The sequence below is a fragment of the Numida meleagris genome, chromosome 3 (assembly GCF_002078875.1).
Source record: "Numida meleagris isolate 19003 breed g44 Domestic line chromosome 3, NumMel1.0, whole genome shotgun sequence".
Taxonomy (NCBI): domain Eukaryota; kingdom Metazoa; phylum Chordata; class Aves; order Galliformes; family Numididae; genus Numida; species Numida meleagris.
This window is the reverse complement of record NC_034411.1, coordinates 92,283,474-92,300,270: the sequence shown is the minus strand read 5'-3', so window position 1 is coordinate 92,300,270 and position 16,797 is coordinate 92,283,474. Positions and strand designations below refer to the sequence as shown.

Sequence of the window (16,797 nt, the reverse complement as noted above, 5' to 3'; positions counted from 1 at the left end):
CAATAAAGATATTGAAGAGGACAGGCCCCAGCGCCGACCCCTGGGGAACACCACTCGTGACTGGTCGCCAGCTGGATTTAACTCCATTCACCACCACTCTCTGGGCCCAGCCCTCCAGCCAGCTCCTTACCCAGCACAGAGTGCAGCTGTCCAAGCCACGGGCTGCCAGCTTCTCCAAGAGAATACCGTGGGAGACAGTGTCTAAGGCTTTGCTGGAGTCTAGGTAGACCACATCAACAGCCTTTCCCTCATCCACCAGGAGGGTCACTCGATCATAGAAGGAGATCAGGTTGGTCAAGCAGGACCTGCCCTTCACAAACCCATGCTGGCTGGGCCCGATCCGCCGGTTGTCCTGCAAATGCTGCATGATCTTCCTCAAGACAATCTGCTCCATAAATCTTGTTGTCCCCACATCCATAAATGTTGGGATCAGTAACTTGGGGTTTCAACTGATGCTGGGTGCAGATATTTTGGCAAACAGCTTTTCCAGTGTGATAGAACCATAGTGTAATGGAATAATATAAATTGTATTCAAGAGATGATGCAGCTCCTACTTATTATTTTGCAGAATAAAAGTACCTTGGGGCCAGTCTTCACCCTGCCAAATTCTTATCAAAGTTACTGAGGCCGGTTCATCTCAGCAATATCACTTTATTCCAGTTAGGACTTACACTCTCTGACACAGGTAGTGTAAATGACATGCTCCTTCACAATTTTTTTTAATTTAATTAAATACATAAAATATCTGTGCTGAAAAATAGACACAGAAAATAGTATATGGCATGCATTTGCATTTTAGAACTGTCAGTAAGTTTAATCAGGAAATGATCTCTTTAATATAGATGAATACAGGAAAGTGATTAACTATTCAAATTTAGCAACAACAAATTTTAATATCTTCCAGACATGTAAATCAGAATGATGTGATAACTCTAATGATCGATAGGTAACCTCTGCATCCTCTCAAAGCTGTAGAATTAACATAAGGTTAGAGGTTAACAGCAGTAATTACTTACCAGTGCAATCACAATACATAGCACAAATTAAGTATGTACTTTTAAATGTACTGATCTATGTAAATGTGTTGAAGATCACCTAAAACAGAATCCTACAATGTGCCATTCTGTTGCCATTACTTAGGCAAACTTCCTTTCAGCCTCCTTTTGGCTTTTCCAAGTACATCACAGAAGTGGACATATGTAAGTCACAAAAGATAAAATACATGGCTGGCTCCAGATTATAGTTCCTTGTAAAAACCTACTGCAATAAAGAGTAATAAGGAGTGACTTCCCCTCTTACATTAAATTCTTCAGTTCTGGCCAAAATCATAGAATCATAGAATCATCAAGGTTAACCTACAAAACCTACAAGATCATCCAGTCCAACCGTCCACCTATCACCATTAGTTCTCTCTAAACCATGTCCCTCAACACAACGTCTAAACGTTCCTTGAACACCTCCAGGGTCAGAGACTCTACGACCTCTCTGGGCAGCCCATTCCAAATAAATGCTTACATGTAGACAATTAGAGACAGCACATCTTTCTGATTTACTTACTGCTCTTACACATGGCCTTGCATTCTGTTTTCTGAGAAGGATCCTTAGGAGCTCTCCTTCAGGTTGTCTTTTCTACCAAGTGCCATCACTGTAAAAGCAGCTGGAACATCAAGGGACTGCAGAGCGTCAGATCCGCACAACAGGAGATGTGCTCCACAGGATACTTTAAGAACTATATGCACCCAAAGCTCTCTTCAAGGGATACTGCTGATGTACACCAGAGAAGATCTGAGATACTTCTTTCATTACTCTGATGTAAAAGTATCCCATTTTGTCCTGAAATTAGTTTTCCAGGATGCCTCAGATAAAAATGTGAATGAAGCCACTCTGTACAATTTTATTATTACTGATAATAATAATTAGTAATAATAATAATTATAAGAGAGGTTGTGGAGTCACTGTGAGTATAGGTTTTCAAGAAAAGGGTAGTTGTTGCACTGAGGGACAGGGTTCAGTGGACATGGTGGTGATAAGCTGACAGCTGAACTAGATGATCTTAGTCTTTTCCAACCTTAATGATTCTATGATTCTGTTAGTATTTTCAAAGGACCCACAGGATGATTCAGGTGCTAAATACCTTATTTTCAAAAAGAAAAACAACAAAGCAACTGGAGAATAACCACATTCCAGGGAGACAATATTGGTCCAGGGGAGCCTTTCTCTCAGGTCAAAATTGGGAAGAGTGAAAGTCTCCACAGAACCCAGAAGCTAACTGAAAGAAGTTAGGCCACCAGCCCACAGTTGTCTACTGTGTGTGCGTATGAAAGTCCTTTGTTTTTTATTAAGAAGCAGTGTGGGATGTACAGTGCCTGAAACCTAGAAATTCAGAATAGGAAGAAAGAAACAGAAGAAAGCAAAGAAAAATGAGAATCAAAGAACCACGGCTGCTGCTCCTTTCTTGGAGCTTTAAAGCCATTTATTTTTCCTTTGTGTATGAACAGTTGATCAGTAAATGCTATGTTCATATAACTTGGGTGCTTGCACGAGAAAAATATGTAAGTGATCCTTGGCTCTAGATGATAGGATAACTATACATCTAGCTGCGCAAAGTTAGTCTAAATAGCATGCCTGATGTTATCAGCAGGACTATTCACTTTGTTGTTGGTACTTGTTGGCATAAATTTCCAATTTGAAAGGTACATTACTCACTTCCTGCTGCTTCTCTAGTCCAGTATGGGTGTTAATGAGTCATTTTATCTTAGTAGGCTTGTGAAATGATTTAATTATTTCAATATTGTTTGTCTTTCAAATAACAAATGAAGTCTACGTGTCTTCCAGCCCTATGCTCTGTAAAAAGAATTTTGCTGTGCACAAGACCTTTGACATTCTTATCCCTTTCCATAGATTTTACATCTAATATGCCATAATATCATAATCAAAATTTCCAGCAACCAAAAGAAGAAAAATAGAGTCAATAGCTCTAAACATTGCTGACAACTGGATAAAGTGACGGCCGAGGAGTCCTGCACTGTGCCCAAGGGCTATGCAGAAATCTATTTGTGACTCCAAATAAAATGTTGGTTTTGCTTCTTCATTCTTTCAAGGCAAAAAGAAAAAAAAGAAAAAAAAGAAACTAACCTAAGATTTTCCTAGACCTTTCATGACTGTTTCTAGTACTAGACTGGCTTTGAATTCAGCTATAAATTTACAGCTGCACTAGCATATATCTAATTTCTTTTCTCCTGTATAAACAAGCCTGATTCATTTCCTGTGAAATAAAGGTCAAAATCCTCCTTGACTCCCCTGAGGTTTGGATGGCACTTAAGAAAGGCTGTCACACAATGTGGTGTTCACATTAGTATAGTAAGCCAAGAACAAATAACCAAATGCAGTAAGTTAAACCCATAAAGCCTTACAGGGCAAATTCACAGTAACACTAAAAATCTAGCATTTCAGATTCTTCAGTGGGCAATTTGAATTTAGGGGCTATAATTAAATGGTGAACAAGACTGTGAATAAGGACCATAAATGTATATCGTGCTCCAATTTCACAAGTTATATTACTTTATAAGGCTTTCTCTGTTTAGCACTACCAAAGGAACGTATTTACAACCACAGATTATTAGGACTACTAGTCATGAGGACTGCTAGTGTTGAGGTTTAGAATTACTGGTCATATATTAATTTCTGCTAGATTTCAGAATATTTAAATTACCTGCATTTGCAGCAAACTATATAGCAATCAACCTTCAGGTTTTACTTTTATTGACTAGAGTCACTGATCTTCACATCTTTCCGGGAAGGGCTAAAATTATTCTGAAATTCATCACTGTAATATGCTACCAGCTATGGATTTTGTCAGCTTGTTTTCTGCTTCATCTCTGGGTCAGGCTGGTAATCCATTGGTGTCACTCTCTTTCAGCAAAACTGCAAATCACTCTAACAGAAACAAGTGACAATATGTAAATTATAACCACCATTTATTTCTCATAAAAGTCTAATAGGAGGGTTTACACGTGCACAAGGACTAGGAGAAATAAAACACAAAACCAACTAATTGAGAGCTGCTATGAGGAGGTGATGAACTTTAAATATGATAGTGACTCCCTCCAGCTACATCCAGAAACAGCCTTGAGCTCAAGAATGAACAGTGTTTTTGAAGATAAAGCCATCATAACTCAGAAAGGAGAGAATGAATAATAGAAGGATTCAGAGGCATAATAGGACACCTGAAAGGGATGAAAGCATAAACCGTATCCATCTATCTGTCACTGTTAATGGCAGCAATAACACATCTCAAGGAAAGAAGCCATTAAAAACCAATTTGATACACAAAGAGTCTCTGATGACTCAGTGCCCCAAAGCCACCAAAACATCATTTCTTGTCAAAAAGTCACATAATTTTCTTCTTGTTTTAAATCTTAGAATGAGGTAATAAACATAACCCAGGGCACTAACTACCTTTGTAATAAAAAATGAGCATCAGGACAAAGCATGCATCCCACAGAAGCAGACACACTTGCCAGCAGAATTTACAGTGCTCCAGTGTTCAACATCTGATGATCCCCAAACCCTAATTCTCTTGTCTACCTCTATAGAAGTAACTGTTTTTATCTCAGACACTCTGTTCCTCCTTTTTCTAGATTACTCCCCTCATTTACCTTGTCAAAACTGCAAGAACATAATACTTGATGGAAATGGAAAACTATGAAAATCTAAAGAAATTAAGCCATTCAGTTTAACATGCAAAATTTCCCAGGGAATATCTCCAGTAAGAATGGAAGAATCTCTAGTTCTCAAAAAAACCATAGGTATAGAACCAAAGTAGTTGTAGTAAGAAATTGTTTAGCTCAATTTAGAAATAAATCCGTAGTCTGTTTGTGTCTGTGGAAAGACACAATTTTATGGGTTTTGAAACAAAATTTTTTTGTATAATACTTTTTTCTCCTTCTTTACCATGCACATGCATTTCATTTCAGAAAGTAAACTTGAGGCAGGACATTTATGAAACTAGAACCTCATTTCATCAACACCTGTATGCTAAAACACAATAAGTGAATGCTTGTGTAAAAGAAGAACACATTTAGTCTTACCTTGAATTACTCTAAGTTTGAATTCTGCATTTCATGTAGATGAAATACTTAGTTTAAAATGTTTGTTGGCTTTCATTACATCTGTTGATAAAGCAGACAGTCAGATTCTGCTCTCACACCACCACAAATAAGGCAATGTAAGTTGACTACCACAATTATTACTTAGGGGTGCAAGCACAAGCAGAGTAAAACTCATTAATTTTCCTTCTATAAAATGCTTTCCTTTTTATTCCCTGAATGGTCCTGTTTTTCCAAATAATGTTATTGTTCTATGGGATAAATCTTCTGCTATTGAGATTAAGACATCTCACAGCATTATTAATTTAGTTTGCATGCTTTTTTTTTTTTAGGTTTTTTTTTAATGCAACTCTATTAAACCATGATTATTTCACAGACAAATTTCTAGATATAAGTGTAATGTGGACAGTATTTTAATTATGACTAAAACGAGATCTGCAATGAATTTCATTCTGTTTTTCAGAATACATTTCCAAGGTCATTTTTTATTCTTAGCATATCTTTCCCATTCCTAGAGAGCCCCCCAGATTCTGATTGTCTACCATTTTCCTATTGTCTACCAGTTACCTACTAAGCATACATTCCAGCTCACTAACATGTGACTTCCAGATTTTTCTATCAGAAGTTGAAGTTTTGTTTATAAGCTTTAATTTCTTCTTCCTATTTTTCTTTTTTAGTTAGTGTTGCAGTTTGAAGAGTTAATCACACGATAACCCTCTCCGCTCTCAGGAGAAGGATGTGGGGGAAGGAAGAGGGAAAAAACCCAACTGAGATAGGAGAAACTAATTTATTAAAATGAATGTGAGATAATACGGAATAATTAAGAGTAATAATTCAAAACAAACCAAAAATAAAACCAGAGGAGAGAGAGAGTGAGTCTGAGTCTTTGTAGGCAAGCCCTCCAAAACACAACTCCTGAAAAAGTCAAAAGAGCTCTTCCCCCATTATCCAGAATCGGAAATCACATGGAGGCTCTTAGGAAATGCAGTACATCCCAGTGTATCTTCTTCCTGGAGAACAGAACTCATGCGAGGCTGCTAGGGAAACCAGGAAACACAGCTCACAGTGCACTGTGCCTCTGCACCCAAACAGCCTGTTGCATGATGTCTTCATTTGGAATACTGATAAAACCAGGACAATTAGACATAGCATTTGCGCTTTTACTATATTTCCCCAATCCTCCACGTCTTTTCAACTTAATTGCTAGTATGTTTGAGACTGCTTACTGTTTGTGCAAATCTATTGATCAGTCAGGTTCAGCCAAACTGATGCACATCTAATTTCTCTACAAACTCCCTAGCTTTCTTTCTCCCTTTAGCCTTTTCCTCTCCTCCTCTGGAAATAAACCCTTTGCAGCTAGCAGTTCTGTTAGCCGTCTCCTTTAATTGAACATTGAATCACCAGTGCATATCACGTTGTAGAACAGTAAAGCACTATTTTTTTTAGCCTTCCTCTTACCTCTACTAGTTCTCACTCAGTTCCCTTCAGCCAGATTCAATTGTATGACAAAGCATCTCCTGTATAATGATTAAGATTCTATTTAAAATTAATTAGATATCTGTGTTCCAATTCTTCCTATGGGAAAATCTGAAAGAGAAGAAAAGAAGGGAGAACCTCTGTTCTATACAGGTTAGATATATTTACATTTCTAGATTAATTTTATGTCTATTTTAATCATTTTAGCATTGTCTTCAGGTTTGATTTGTGTCCTCTCTTAGCTGTATACCCCTAGTTTTTGCAGCAGCAGTCACTTTCATTTATGAACACATTTGAAACCACTAATCTAAAAGAAACCATTGGTTCTGTAGATGCATACAAATATGGAGCTGATAACTTACCAGTACAGCAAGTCTCCTCCTAAAACTTCATTTAGCTTTGTTTATTTTGTATTTCTGAATAAAGGCTTCATGTAGAATTTTAAGAAATCCCTCACCATCCTTCTTTAGCACAAAAGTAATGATCTTCAATTCATAAATCATTTCTTACCAATTCCTATAGCTTGAACAACTACACAAATCTATCCCATACAGAAATTTCCTAGTTTATTTCCTCTCTTACTTATCTCAATTATATAAACAAAGCTTATATCTGAAAAATGAAAATTTCTTTTCTAAATCTGTTTTGATCTCAGATTTTGCCCACTGTGAATGACTTAGCTGCAGTATCCAACCTGTCATTGATCAAATGGTGTAATTTCTGCTGGTGTCCCAGTGCTTTCAATTAAAGATTCGTCTCAAGATATGGTACATGCTGTTTTTCAGATTGTTTCTCTGGAGTTCAACTAAAATCATGTTCTTCATTGTGACACTGAAACTTTTATTTCTCCCTTAGTGTTATTTCCTAGTGAACTGCTACCATTTTTTTCCTAAGAATAATTATTAGTTTTCAAAATACTTTGCCCTACATGATATAGTGTTTCTTCCAATCAAAATATTTTTACAATTAGCTGTGAATTACTACATAATAAAACATCCTTTATGCTACTATTTGACACTCAACATTGATTGGTGAATCTCTGCTAAAAAATAATCAACATTTGAATGTAATTATTAGTAACTTGCTGAAAAAATCCCTATATGTGAATTCACTTGTTCACCAAGCTTACATGAAATGTTTCTTACTGGGGAGCTGGGAAATGAGGGGGAGGCCAGAGACAAAAAGGCAGGCTCACAGGCAATGGCCAGGACCAACCAGATCATTGGGTCCATGGTCAGGCCAGGCTGCTTCTCACAGCACTGACCCCTGTTCCCAGAGGGAAAGGGGCTGCCCAGGGCTACATCACCCTGAGCTGGTCCTGAGACCCAGCAGGCAAACCTCCAGGGAGGGGGATGGTCTTTTACGTACCTAGACTCATCCTTATATATTTACTTTCTCATAATTTAGGGAGAATAGTGAAGACAATTACCTCTTGTTTTGGCAGTGCTGGTGGCAAATATTTGGAAAAAAAACTGATGCCAGCCACAAAAGAGAGCTCAGGATAACTTCGTAATACACTGGAAATCACACATTAAATAAGAGTCAGGACAAATAGGCTTTTGTCCAAGCTTTGCTATTTTTTTTTTTACCAGTTGGAAGCTTTCCTGAAAAATGAAATTATAAGTAACTGGCTCCTTGGAAAAACTGTAACTGCTTGGATTATGTGTTCTTCTCTAGTTTTGGCTTACCTATAAAATGCTATGACTTCTGCTTTCATTACCATTTTAAGCTCCCTTCTGCTGTCTAATGATGTTATTGCATTCACAACACTTTACTCTTTCCTTTCTTTTTAGCATTAAATGTTACTAAGTAACTGAATTGGGCTCTGGTGTTATTTGGCACAACTATTCTGTTCTTTGAAATGTGTATAGTGATTACTCAGCAAATTGAAAATGATTCTCCCAAAGGCAAGAAAGCCATTTGCATCTACGACAACCCTCATACTCAGATGATTTCTCAGAAATATCAGAATCCATTAAACGTGATGCATATTTGCAAACCATGTTTCAAGTAACAAGAATGCAGATGAAAAACTGCTTCACCTTTTCCAGGAGGTTATTCTAAGCCATGCTCCGTTACACAATTTCTTTTGCTTTTCATCTTATCTCAGTTCTTACAAGCAAAATAACTTCGTATCAAAATACCTTGGCTTTCTATCAGTACAAGCTCATTAGAGAAAGAGTTTATTTAGATAATTCCCTTTTGCTGTGGCTTATTAGATAGAAGTCATAATTTAAGTAGTTTAACAGGAAATAAATGAGAGAGATGGAATTTGCCATCTTATTTAGTTCTCCTAAATTCCTGTTAATGTGAAGATGATCCAGAGGGCATCACCTATACAACTCACAAGGCCTGCTACCAACAACCAGGGTAACTACTCAAACTGTAAAACCTGAGAACATATGGATTTAATGCAATCTTCACTTTACATCCTTCTGAAATAATCAAAAGCAATTACAGTCAAGCTGCAGACCAGTTTATTCAATTTCCAGTACGAAAGGTTCAAACTGCTTTACTATTAATAAATCATAATAGAGAAGGCCCAGATGAGGACTGTGACACTAGAAAGGAAAAATTCACATAGAATTGTACGAAGAATGTCTGAAGCACAGCAGTGTCAAACATTACTAAGTTACTCAAGAATAAATTGCTCATTGCTGATTGGATTTGTCTTTACTGTCTCCAAGTTTCATTGTTATTTTTATGTTTGAAATCCCACCAAAATTAACAATATATTTTCTTTTATATATATTTTAACATAGACACTACACATATTTTAGGAGATTGGACTCTCAAGATAGAATCTGATTAACAATTTAACAATTATTCTTTAAAAAAGAAAATATTTATAAATCTGCTTGTTTGAAAATATATCAGCTTTATTTAGGGAAAAAAAAAAAAAGGCAGATGAATAGTATAAATAGTAGATAACTACCTTCTGTCAGGAGTATAGAGAGCTAAAATTACACGTCCAATAGAGAGGATGGATCAACACTATGGGCAATAAACACTACATCTTCTTGTCAAATTAGCACAAGATTTTGATACAGTTGGAACATATGCACATATAAATAAAATCTTTAAGTTATTACAAGTGACACTGTACTATTTTTTTTTACACATTGTTGCAGCTCTCTCTAATATACAGTTTATATAAATATACTGAAGCCATCAGTGAAAATACAGTAACAACTGGCTGAGTGGTGGGGAATATTCAGGAAATAGAGGAATTGTCATGGAAAACCTAGCTACTTATGTGTCTCAGCTATTCATGACTTCAATAAATTTGCAGTGCAAATCAAAAAGTGTGGCTAGCCAAGCTGGGGGGACATGTTTGTCCTTGCTCTTCTAGTATCCATAAGAGAGAAAAAAAAAAATGGTACAAGAAACACCTCACTGCAGCCTCTGCCTCCTCCTTTCACATTGTATCCTTCCTAAGGCATGAGGCATTTGGCTGGAGTACCAGCCCTTGGATGGGCTGGATAATTAAACGGTGTGAGTACCAGTTCTGTGGGTGCCACATGAAAGACATGGCTTGCAAATGGCTTGCATGTCCACACGTCCCTTAATTTCTCTGGCCCTCAAAGGCTCTGCACAGTAACACTGTTTACTGCTTGGGCAACATTTAACAAAATCCTTCTCCATGTTGAAGTGGCATCCAATGGGATTGGAAGGTGACAGGCTTCTATACAGCAAAGTTTATTTCTGTCTTTTTTCCTGTTCCTAGACTTGCTATAGTGACCATGGTGGCACTGACCTAGCAACTCTGAGACTAGGGCAGGACAAATACCAGAAGATGTCCCTTATCAACTTGCTTACTTTCTTTAAGAATATGGACAAGAGTATTCGAGTGTTTGTTGCACGTTCTGCCCTGGAAGCTTACTCTCTTTCAGTGCTTTAACTATGCCTCATCCTCAGCTAAATACAAGAGTACTTCACCATGTTTTTTGATCTGTATCACTCTGGGATTAGATGGACAGCTCATGATGTTCCGCTAGTCAAATCCCACCTGCAGTAAAAGATCAGGGCTATATGGTAACTGTGTACTTGTTTTACATTCACACTCCATACAACTCCTCAATAGGCATAGAGAAAGTAGGGAAAAAACCTGCAGGCAAAACGATTTTTCCCTAACACAAAGGAGTTCTCTAGATCAATATCCAAAGGAGCAAGAAAGGGTCTTTCATGGAGTACCACAAGTTACTGGAAGTTAAGACATATTTATGACAGAATTGTTCAGTCAAGGGAAGGATGACTGTAGGTGGACTCACCTGTCTTGCTAGCTATGTTAGGCTGAAGGCTGACAACAGCAGCCAGTGATACCAGCAAGAACCCAGGCTAGCTGAAATAAGTAAGGAAATAAGAGATGGGGGTTAGCAAGGCTGACAATTATGAGAGAGTGTGTGGCCCCAAAAACAGTTTATTGGCATAAAACTGCCAATATTATCTCACATTCTTATCCAGTATGAGGCTAGGAAACTCTTTCCAATGGTTGTATTGTGGCAAGCAGGCTGACAGTGTGGTCTTCCACAACATTAAACTGTGCCTTAGTGTTCAACTTAGGAAGATAAAAGCCTCTCCTTGTTGTCTCTGCTGAGTGCTTTGTTTCTTGGGCTATGTACTATTGGAGCTTATTAAAAGCAAAGTTTTTGCTGTGAAGAGGTATTTGTGACATACATTCACCACCTCAGAAGTGGTGGATGCCCTGGCCCTGGAGACAACCAAGGTCAGGCTGGACGGGGCTGTGAGCACCTGATCTGGCTGTAGGTGTCCCTGTTCATTGCAGGGGGGTTGGTGCGGATGGTCTTTAAGGGTCCCTTCCAACTCAAACCGTTCTGTGATTCTATGATGAGCTCCCAGAAGCTAGAAGCTGCACGGACTTGGCTTCCTAGGGGCTTCCTGCGGGCCTCCCGGCACAACACCCCGCCAGCACCACGCCCGCCGAGGCACTGGCAGGGCGCCGTGAGGCGGCCGCGACCCCGCCCCCTCAGCCCCTCTCGCCGGCAAAACATTGACACGTGCGCCCCGCTTCCCGCTCGCGCCCGGCCCCCGCCCGCCGCTGACGCCATCGCCCCATCCCACCAATGGAGGAGGGCGCTGCCGGGTAGCAACAAGCGCCGCGACCGGCGGCCAATCAGCGCGGCGCGGGGGCGGGGGCAGCGCGGCCCCATGTTACTTCCGTCAATAGTCCCGCGGCCTGCGTCCATCGCGCTGCGGGGAGTTTCGCTGCCGCTGACAGGTATGGGGCGGGCCGGCCGGCTGGCTGGCTGGCTGGCGGGGAGGGGGCTGTGTACGAAGTAGGCGGTAGGAGGCCGCTTGGGCTGTTTGTGAGAGTCTCGTGAGTCAGGGGGAGGCTTGGTGGTGGGTGTGGGCAGACGTGGTGTGAGGGGTTTGGGAGTGGATCTTGTGGAGCTGCGGTGGCATGGAACGGGGTGAGATGCGGAATGGGCCGATGCTGGGTATGAGGTTGAGGGTGGGGAGCCTGTCTGGGGGAGTGTAGTATGGGTGTACCAGGGGCTGCAGGAGGGTGAGAGGGTTGGGTTGAGCAAAGGACAGCAGCAGGGAAGAGGGGAAAAGCTTCAGGTAGGAAGCCTGATGAAGGGGAGGAGCATTTATCTATGCTTCTTGGAAAATGGGTACTGAACAGCCTGGGTATGCTTAAATAACCATATGGGGAAACAAGGGGTGGAATTGGGGTGCGAAGAGGAGAAGCTGAGGTGCTGAATCAGTGCTTTGCAGCACTTCAAGGCTTGATTTGAGGCAGCTATTCCATATAAAGAAACATGGTCTGGGGGTGAAGTCAAGTTGGACTCTGACCTCTGAGTCATAGAGGCTGATAGGGCTGGTTGCTGGAAGAACATCACCTGCATGTAGCGTGAGTGTGAAAGGCCAGTTCCTCCTGAAGGTTGAGCTCCTGAAAAGGTAATGTTAGGGCTGCAAGGGAGGGTATGCTGTTGGATTGCTAGGAAACATGAGAGCCTTGACTTGTCCCATCATAGAATGACTTGGGTTGAAAGGGACCTTAAGATCGTACGGTCTTGCTATTGAATAACAGGAATGGTTTGAGTCATAATTATATGTTCTGTAGTATAGGAATACATACACAGAAGAGACTTTCTCTAGTAGAGTGGCAGAGTAATAGGATGTCTTGCCACAGTCATGCATATCTTTGTAGTAGCATTTACTTTTGTGGTACATCGCCAACCTCCTATTAAACAGAGCTCCCTTACAAGAGGGTGGGTGGCTAGTGCAGTTAATCTCAGGCTGTACTAAGCCTGCCCTACACAGGCTTCTGTGCGATTCCTTCCATGCTTCTTTCTTGTGGCTCTTGTCTCCTCTGTCCTTTTTTGCCACCCAACTGAGGAAAAGTTGTATGATGCAAAGTAAAGAACCCTTGCTCTTATTTGGCTTCAGGAGTAAGTTAAATACAAGCAATGGCTTCTGTTAAGTCCCTGTTGCTAGATAATGGCAATAGAATCATCTAGGTTGGAAAAGATCTTCAATATTGTTAAGTCCAACTGTCAGCCTGACCTTTGGAGTCCTATTGCTAAACCATGTCCAGGTCAATAAGACCAGGTTACGCTCCCTTAATTCTTTTCTTTATGCAGCCTCATATTATTTTCTCCACAGTCATTGCTTTGGAAAGATTAACAAATTGCTCAGTATCAATAACAGAAGTCCTTTTGAGTGTTAAAGAACCCCAGCCTCTTATCCATGTGAGTACTGTTCTGGAATTGCTACTCAAGTAATATATACTCTTGGTTTGTGTGATAGTGAGACTATGTCTTGGACTAAGAATGTCTGTTTTTAGGGGGACAAATAAATAGGTCAACGTGTACCAGCCTCACAGAGTTGCTGACTTTCTGTAATCTTCCACAAATTTTTAAGTTTAAGGTAATCTGATCTTTTTAATAGCTTTTTACTTTTGACTGATACTGTACTGAACATACTAAACACTAGTGATAGGACGAGAGGTAACAGCTTTAATTTGTGCTGGGGAGGTTCAAGTTGGATATTGGGGGAAAAAATTTAGAGTGGTAATGCATTGGAGCAGGCTGGGAAGGGAAGTGGTGGAGTCACCATCTCTAGAGGTTTTTGAGAAAAATGGAAGTGTTGCACTAAGTGGCATGGTTTAGTGGTATGGTCGTGATAGGTGAATGGTTGGACTAGATGATCTTAGTGGTCTTTTCAACTGTTAACGATTCTATGTGGAAGAATTATCCATGTCTCCTTGAGATCTATCTTAAGTACAGTTTTTCAGGATTTCTGGAGCAGGCATTGGTGGTCTTGGTGGGTGTGCTTGTGGCTACTGCTACTTTGAAAGTGCTTAATGTCATTATTTAAAAGACAGATGATAGAGAAATTTTATTCTGTGTTGAAACCTTCCAAAGAAAGACCATCAGTTTTCCAAATCATCGTAAAGGTCTGGAAGATAGCCTAGTTAAGAGCATGTGTGTGCTGGAGCATGTTATTTAAGTGCCTGTATGGCTCCACAGGAGGAAGTTATACATAGTTTCAAATTATCATGCCACTGGTAAATGTGCTATCTTTTTCTGAAATTCAAGAACTTTCAATACATACTAACAAGGCTATTCTGTAAATTGTGATTGGCTTTGGATTCCTGCTACTGCCATCCTCTAGAACAAAGTTTTTGATGTTTTCTTGTGGTGTTTTCAGGAAACTTTTCCTTTATATTTATCTTACCTGTTAACTTGTAAGAATATGCATTCCACCTTGCTGCGAGCGTATCTTCTAAGTGTTTATTTCCTTTTCCCCACAGTTCTTTCTTTTTTCTTCAACCTATTATCTCTATAGTTCTGAATTCACCCTAGTTTTTAACTTTTTGGGACTGATGAGGTGTACCTAAATAATGTTTCTGACTTATAACAGAATTGCTGACTAGAAATAGTCCATGAGCTCTGTATCTCTAGACATAGTTCAAAATTCTGTTTGCTCTTCTGCTGTTTTCTTAGTCTCGTTCTGTTGTTTTTTACCTGTAAATATTTATTAAAAAAAATTTTTGCTTATGTTGCTGGGAGTTGAAATACTTCAAGCTATGCTATTTTGAAATGTACTCATGAACACCTGCTATTTAAATGGTTATTGTAAAGACAAAGTCTAAATGAGAGGCATTCTAAACAAGTGGAAGAAAAGCGGTTTATGATACATATTTCTTAGTAATCACCAACAAGATAGGGAAGAAACACATGAATAGAGTTTGTGGTGGTTGGAGGGAAGGATGTGGTAAGCTTTGGAAATGATTCCTGTCAGATTCAGAGGAAGGCTGAGATGCGAATAGCAAGAGGAATTTTATCAGTGCCAGGGGCTTGACAGCACACCTCATTTTGTGTGGTATGTTGTGGAATGTTTTTTTCTTTTTCTTTAATTAAAGAGAAAATGTCTCAGCTTGTATTTCATGAGGTTTTTTCATCCTTCTGTTTCTTCTCCTACCCTAACTAGCATGTTGGATAGATACTGGTCAAGAGTGTGAATGGATAAATAAATTCACAATGATGTTTGACTGATCTGGTCTAATATTTTTCAACTTGAAGAAATGCTAGAAAACGCATTGTTATTATGAATGAAGCATTGGTGTTTTCATATTTGAAACATCTGTTAACATCTGGTCAAAATAAAGAACAGTATGTATGCCATGAATGGGAAGAAGATGGCAGAAGGTAGCAAGCTCAGATTCTTTACAGTGTAGAAAAATGCCTTCTTCAAATTCTTAGCATTCATGTGTTAAAAGTGACCCTCTGTTTTGAAAAAGGGTGATGGAACTCTGTATTATGGTATACCTGTGCTGACTTGCATCTCTTTCTAGGAAATTCAGTAGTTAACAATTGATGTTATTCTGCCGTCTCCATTTGTCCTGAGTATCCAGGTGATAGCCTAGCTAGGGAGATAACCTCTTTTAAAACACTTTAATAACAAATCTGAAAATATTTGGAAAAATGAAAAATCATGTACTGAAACATCACTGTACACAGTGTAGTGCATCTTGGTATTTAGAGGGCTTACAGGAGAAAAAGAATAAGTGGAGAAACATTGATTTGAGCTAATTGGACTTGAACAACCATTTAATAGTCAGGTCTCAAAAATCAGTAGTTTGAGTCCTCTGTAATCTGCTCTGCCGTGGTTAGCCTTGTTTGTTATCACCTCTTTTCGTGGACTGCAGAAATTATTTTCCTTATCCTTGAAAGAACTATGAAGCCTACTTCAATCTAACAAAAGCTGAAGTACAAAAGGAATGAGGTTAGGGAATCAAAAGTGTACTTGGGAACTACTGAAACTGACAGCATGCTGTACAGAGAACTTTATTTCTACAATGTGATCCCACTACTGGTTTTTCAATGTTAGAGAACTGTTATAACAAACTTTGCAGTTTTTGTTAATAGTTAAATACTACCCCATCTTCTTGCTCCTCGTAGAGAAACCATGCCATTTTTGGGCCAAGACTGGAGATCTCCTGGATGGAGGTGGGTTAAAACAGAAGATGGATGGAAACGATTTGAACCTTTCGGACATGCGCTTCAGAGTGGGAACAGTCAGCTTAATGACATCAGTCACACTGTGTAAGTTATTTACTAATAACTCATGCAGAACCACAATTCTTATTTAATAGCAGGTGGGAAGGCAGCGATTGACTTAACTTGTGGTAGGTAACTTCCTCTCTGTGTGTGAAGCATACAGATGCAGCTGTGTGCTTTGTTTATCTATCTCCCCTCTGGAGACTGTCCATCTTTTTGTCACTATTTCATGAGTTGCTTTTGTTGGCAGCTGAACCTCATTCTATGTTGCGTGGTTGCGTTGTTCTTTTTTTCTTAAGATTAAAGCAATATCTATAAGTTGCAAATGCAGCAAGCATATTGAAATGTTACCTTGAAATGAATGAAACATTTCTGTTGATTGTGTGGTGGATCAGACCCATTTATGGTAGTCCTGTGATGCCTTTTTTCTAAAAGCATGACTCATGGTAGTTTTATGGCAGTCACCTAGCACTGTGTTTGTCCATATATGCCCCTGCAGAATGAGCGATAACCATATTAGGTAGATTGAGAGGGAAATAAAATAATTTTGATGGCAGATGCCCGCAGACTGGTGTGATAGAAATGGTTTTGTCCAAACAGATTCCTGCTTTGTGCCTTTGCCAAGAAGTAATTTTTAGGGATAACATTCTTGGTTATAAATTCCAGCTTAATGTGATCATAAT

At 39.3% G+C, this 16,797-nt stretch overlaps 1 protein-coding gene across 3 annotated transcripts in view; it reads left to right on the top strand.

The window, feature by feature from the left end:
- The window catches only part of FBXO25 (F-box protein 25), a 50,652-nt gene that overhangs the window by 9,486 nt on the left and 24,369 nt on the right, over positions 1-16,797 (top strand). The window contains exons 1-3 of one of the 3 annotated variants that reach the window (XM_021391038.1): positions 11,695-11,823; positions 13,215-13,300; positions 16,016-16,159. In XM_021391038.1, coding sequence (XP_021246713.1) covers positions 16,023-16,159 — 137 coding nt within the window. In that variant the 5' untranslated portion in view covers positions 11,695-11,823; positions 13,215-13,300; positions 16,016-16,022. Of the gene's footprint in view, positions 1-11,694; positions 11,824-13,214; positions 13,301-16,015; positions 16,160-16,797 lie in introns of those variants that run through there. The other 2 variants (XM_021391037.1, XM_021391039.1) reach the window with 2 other exon arrangements.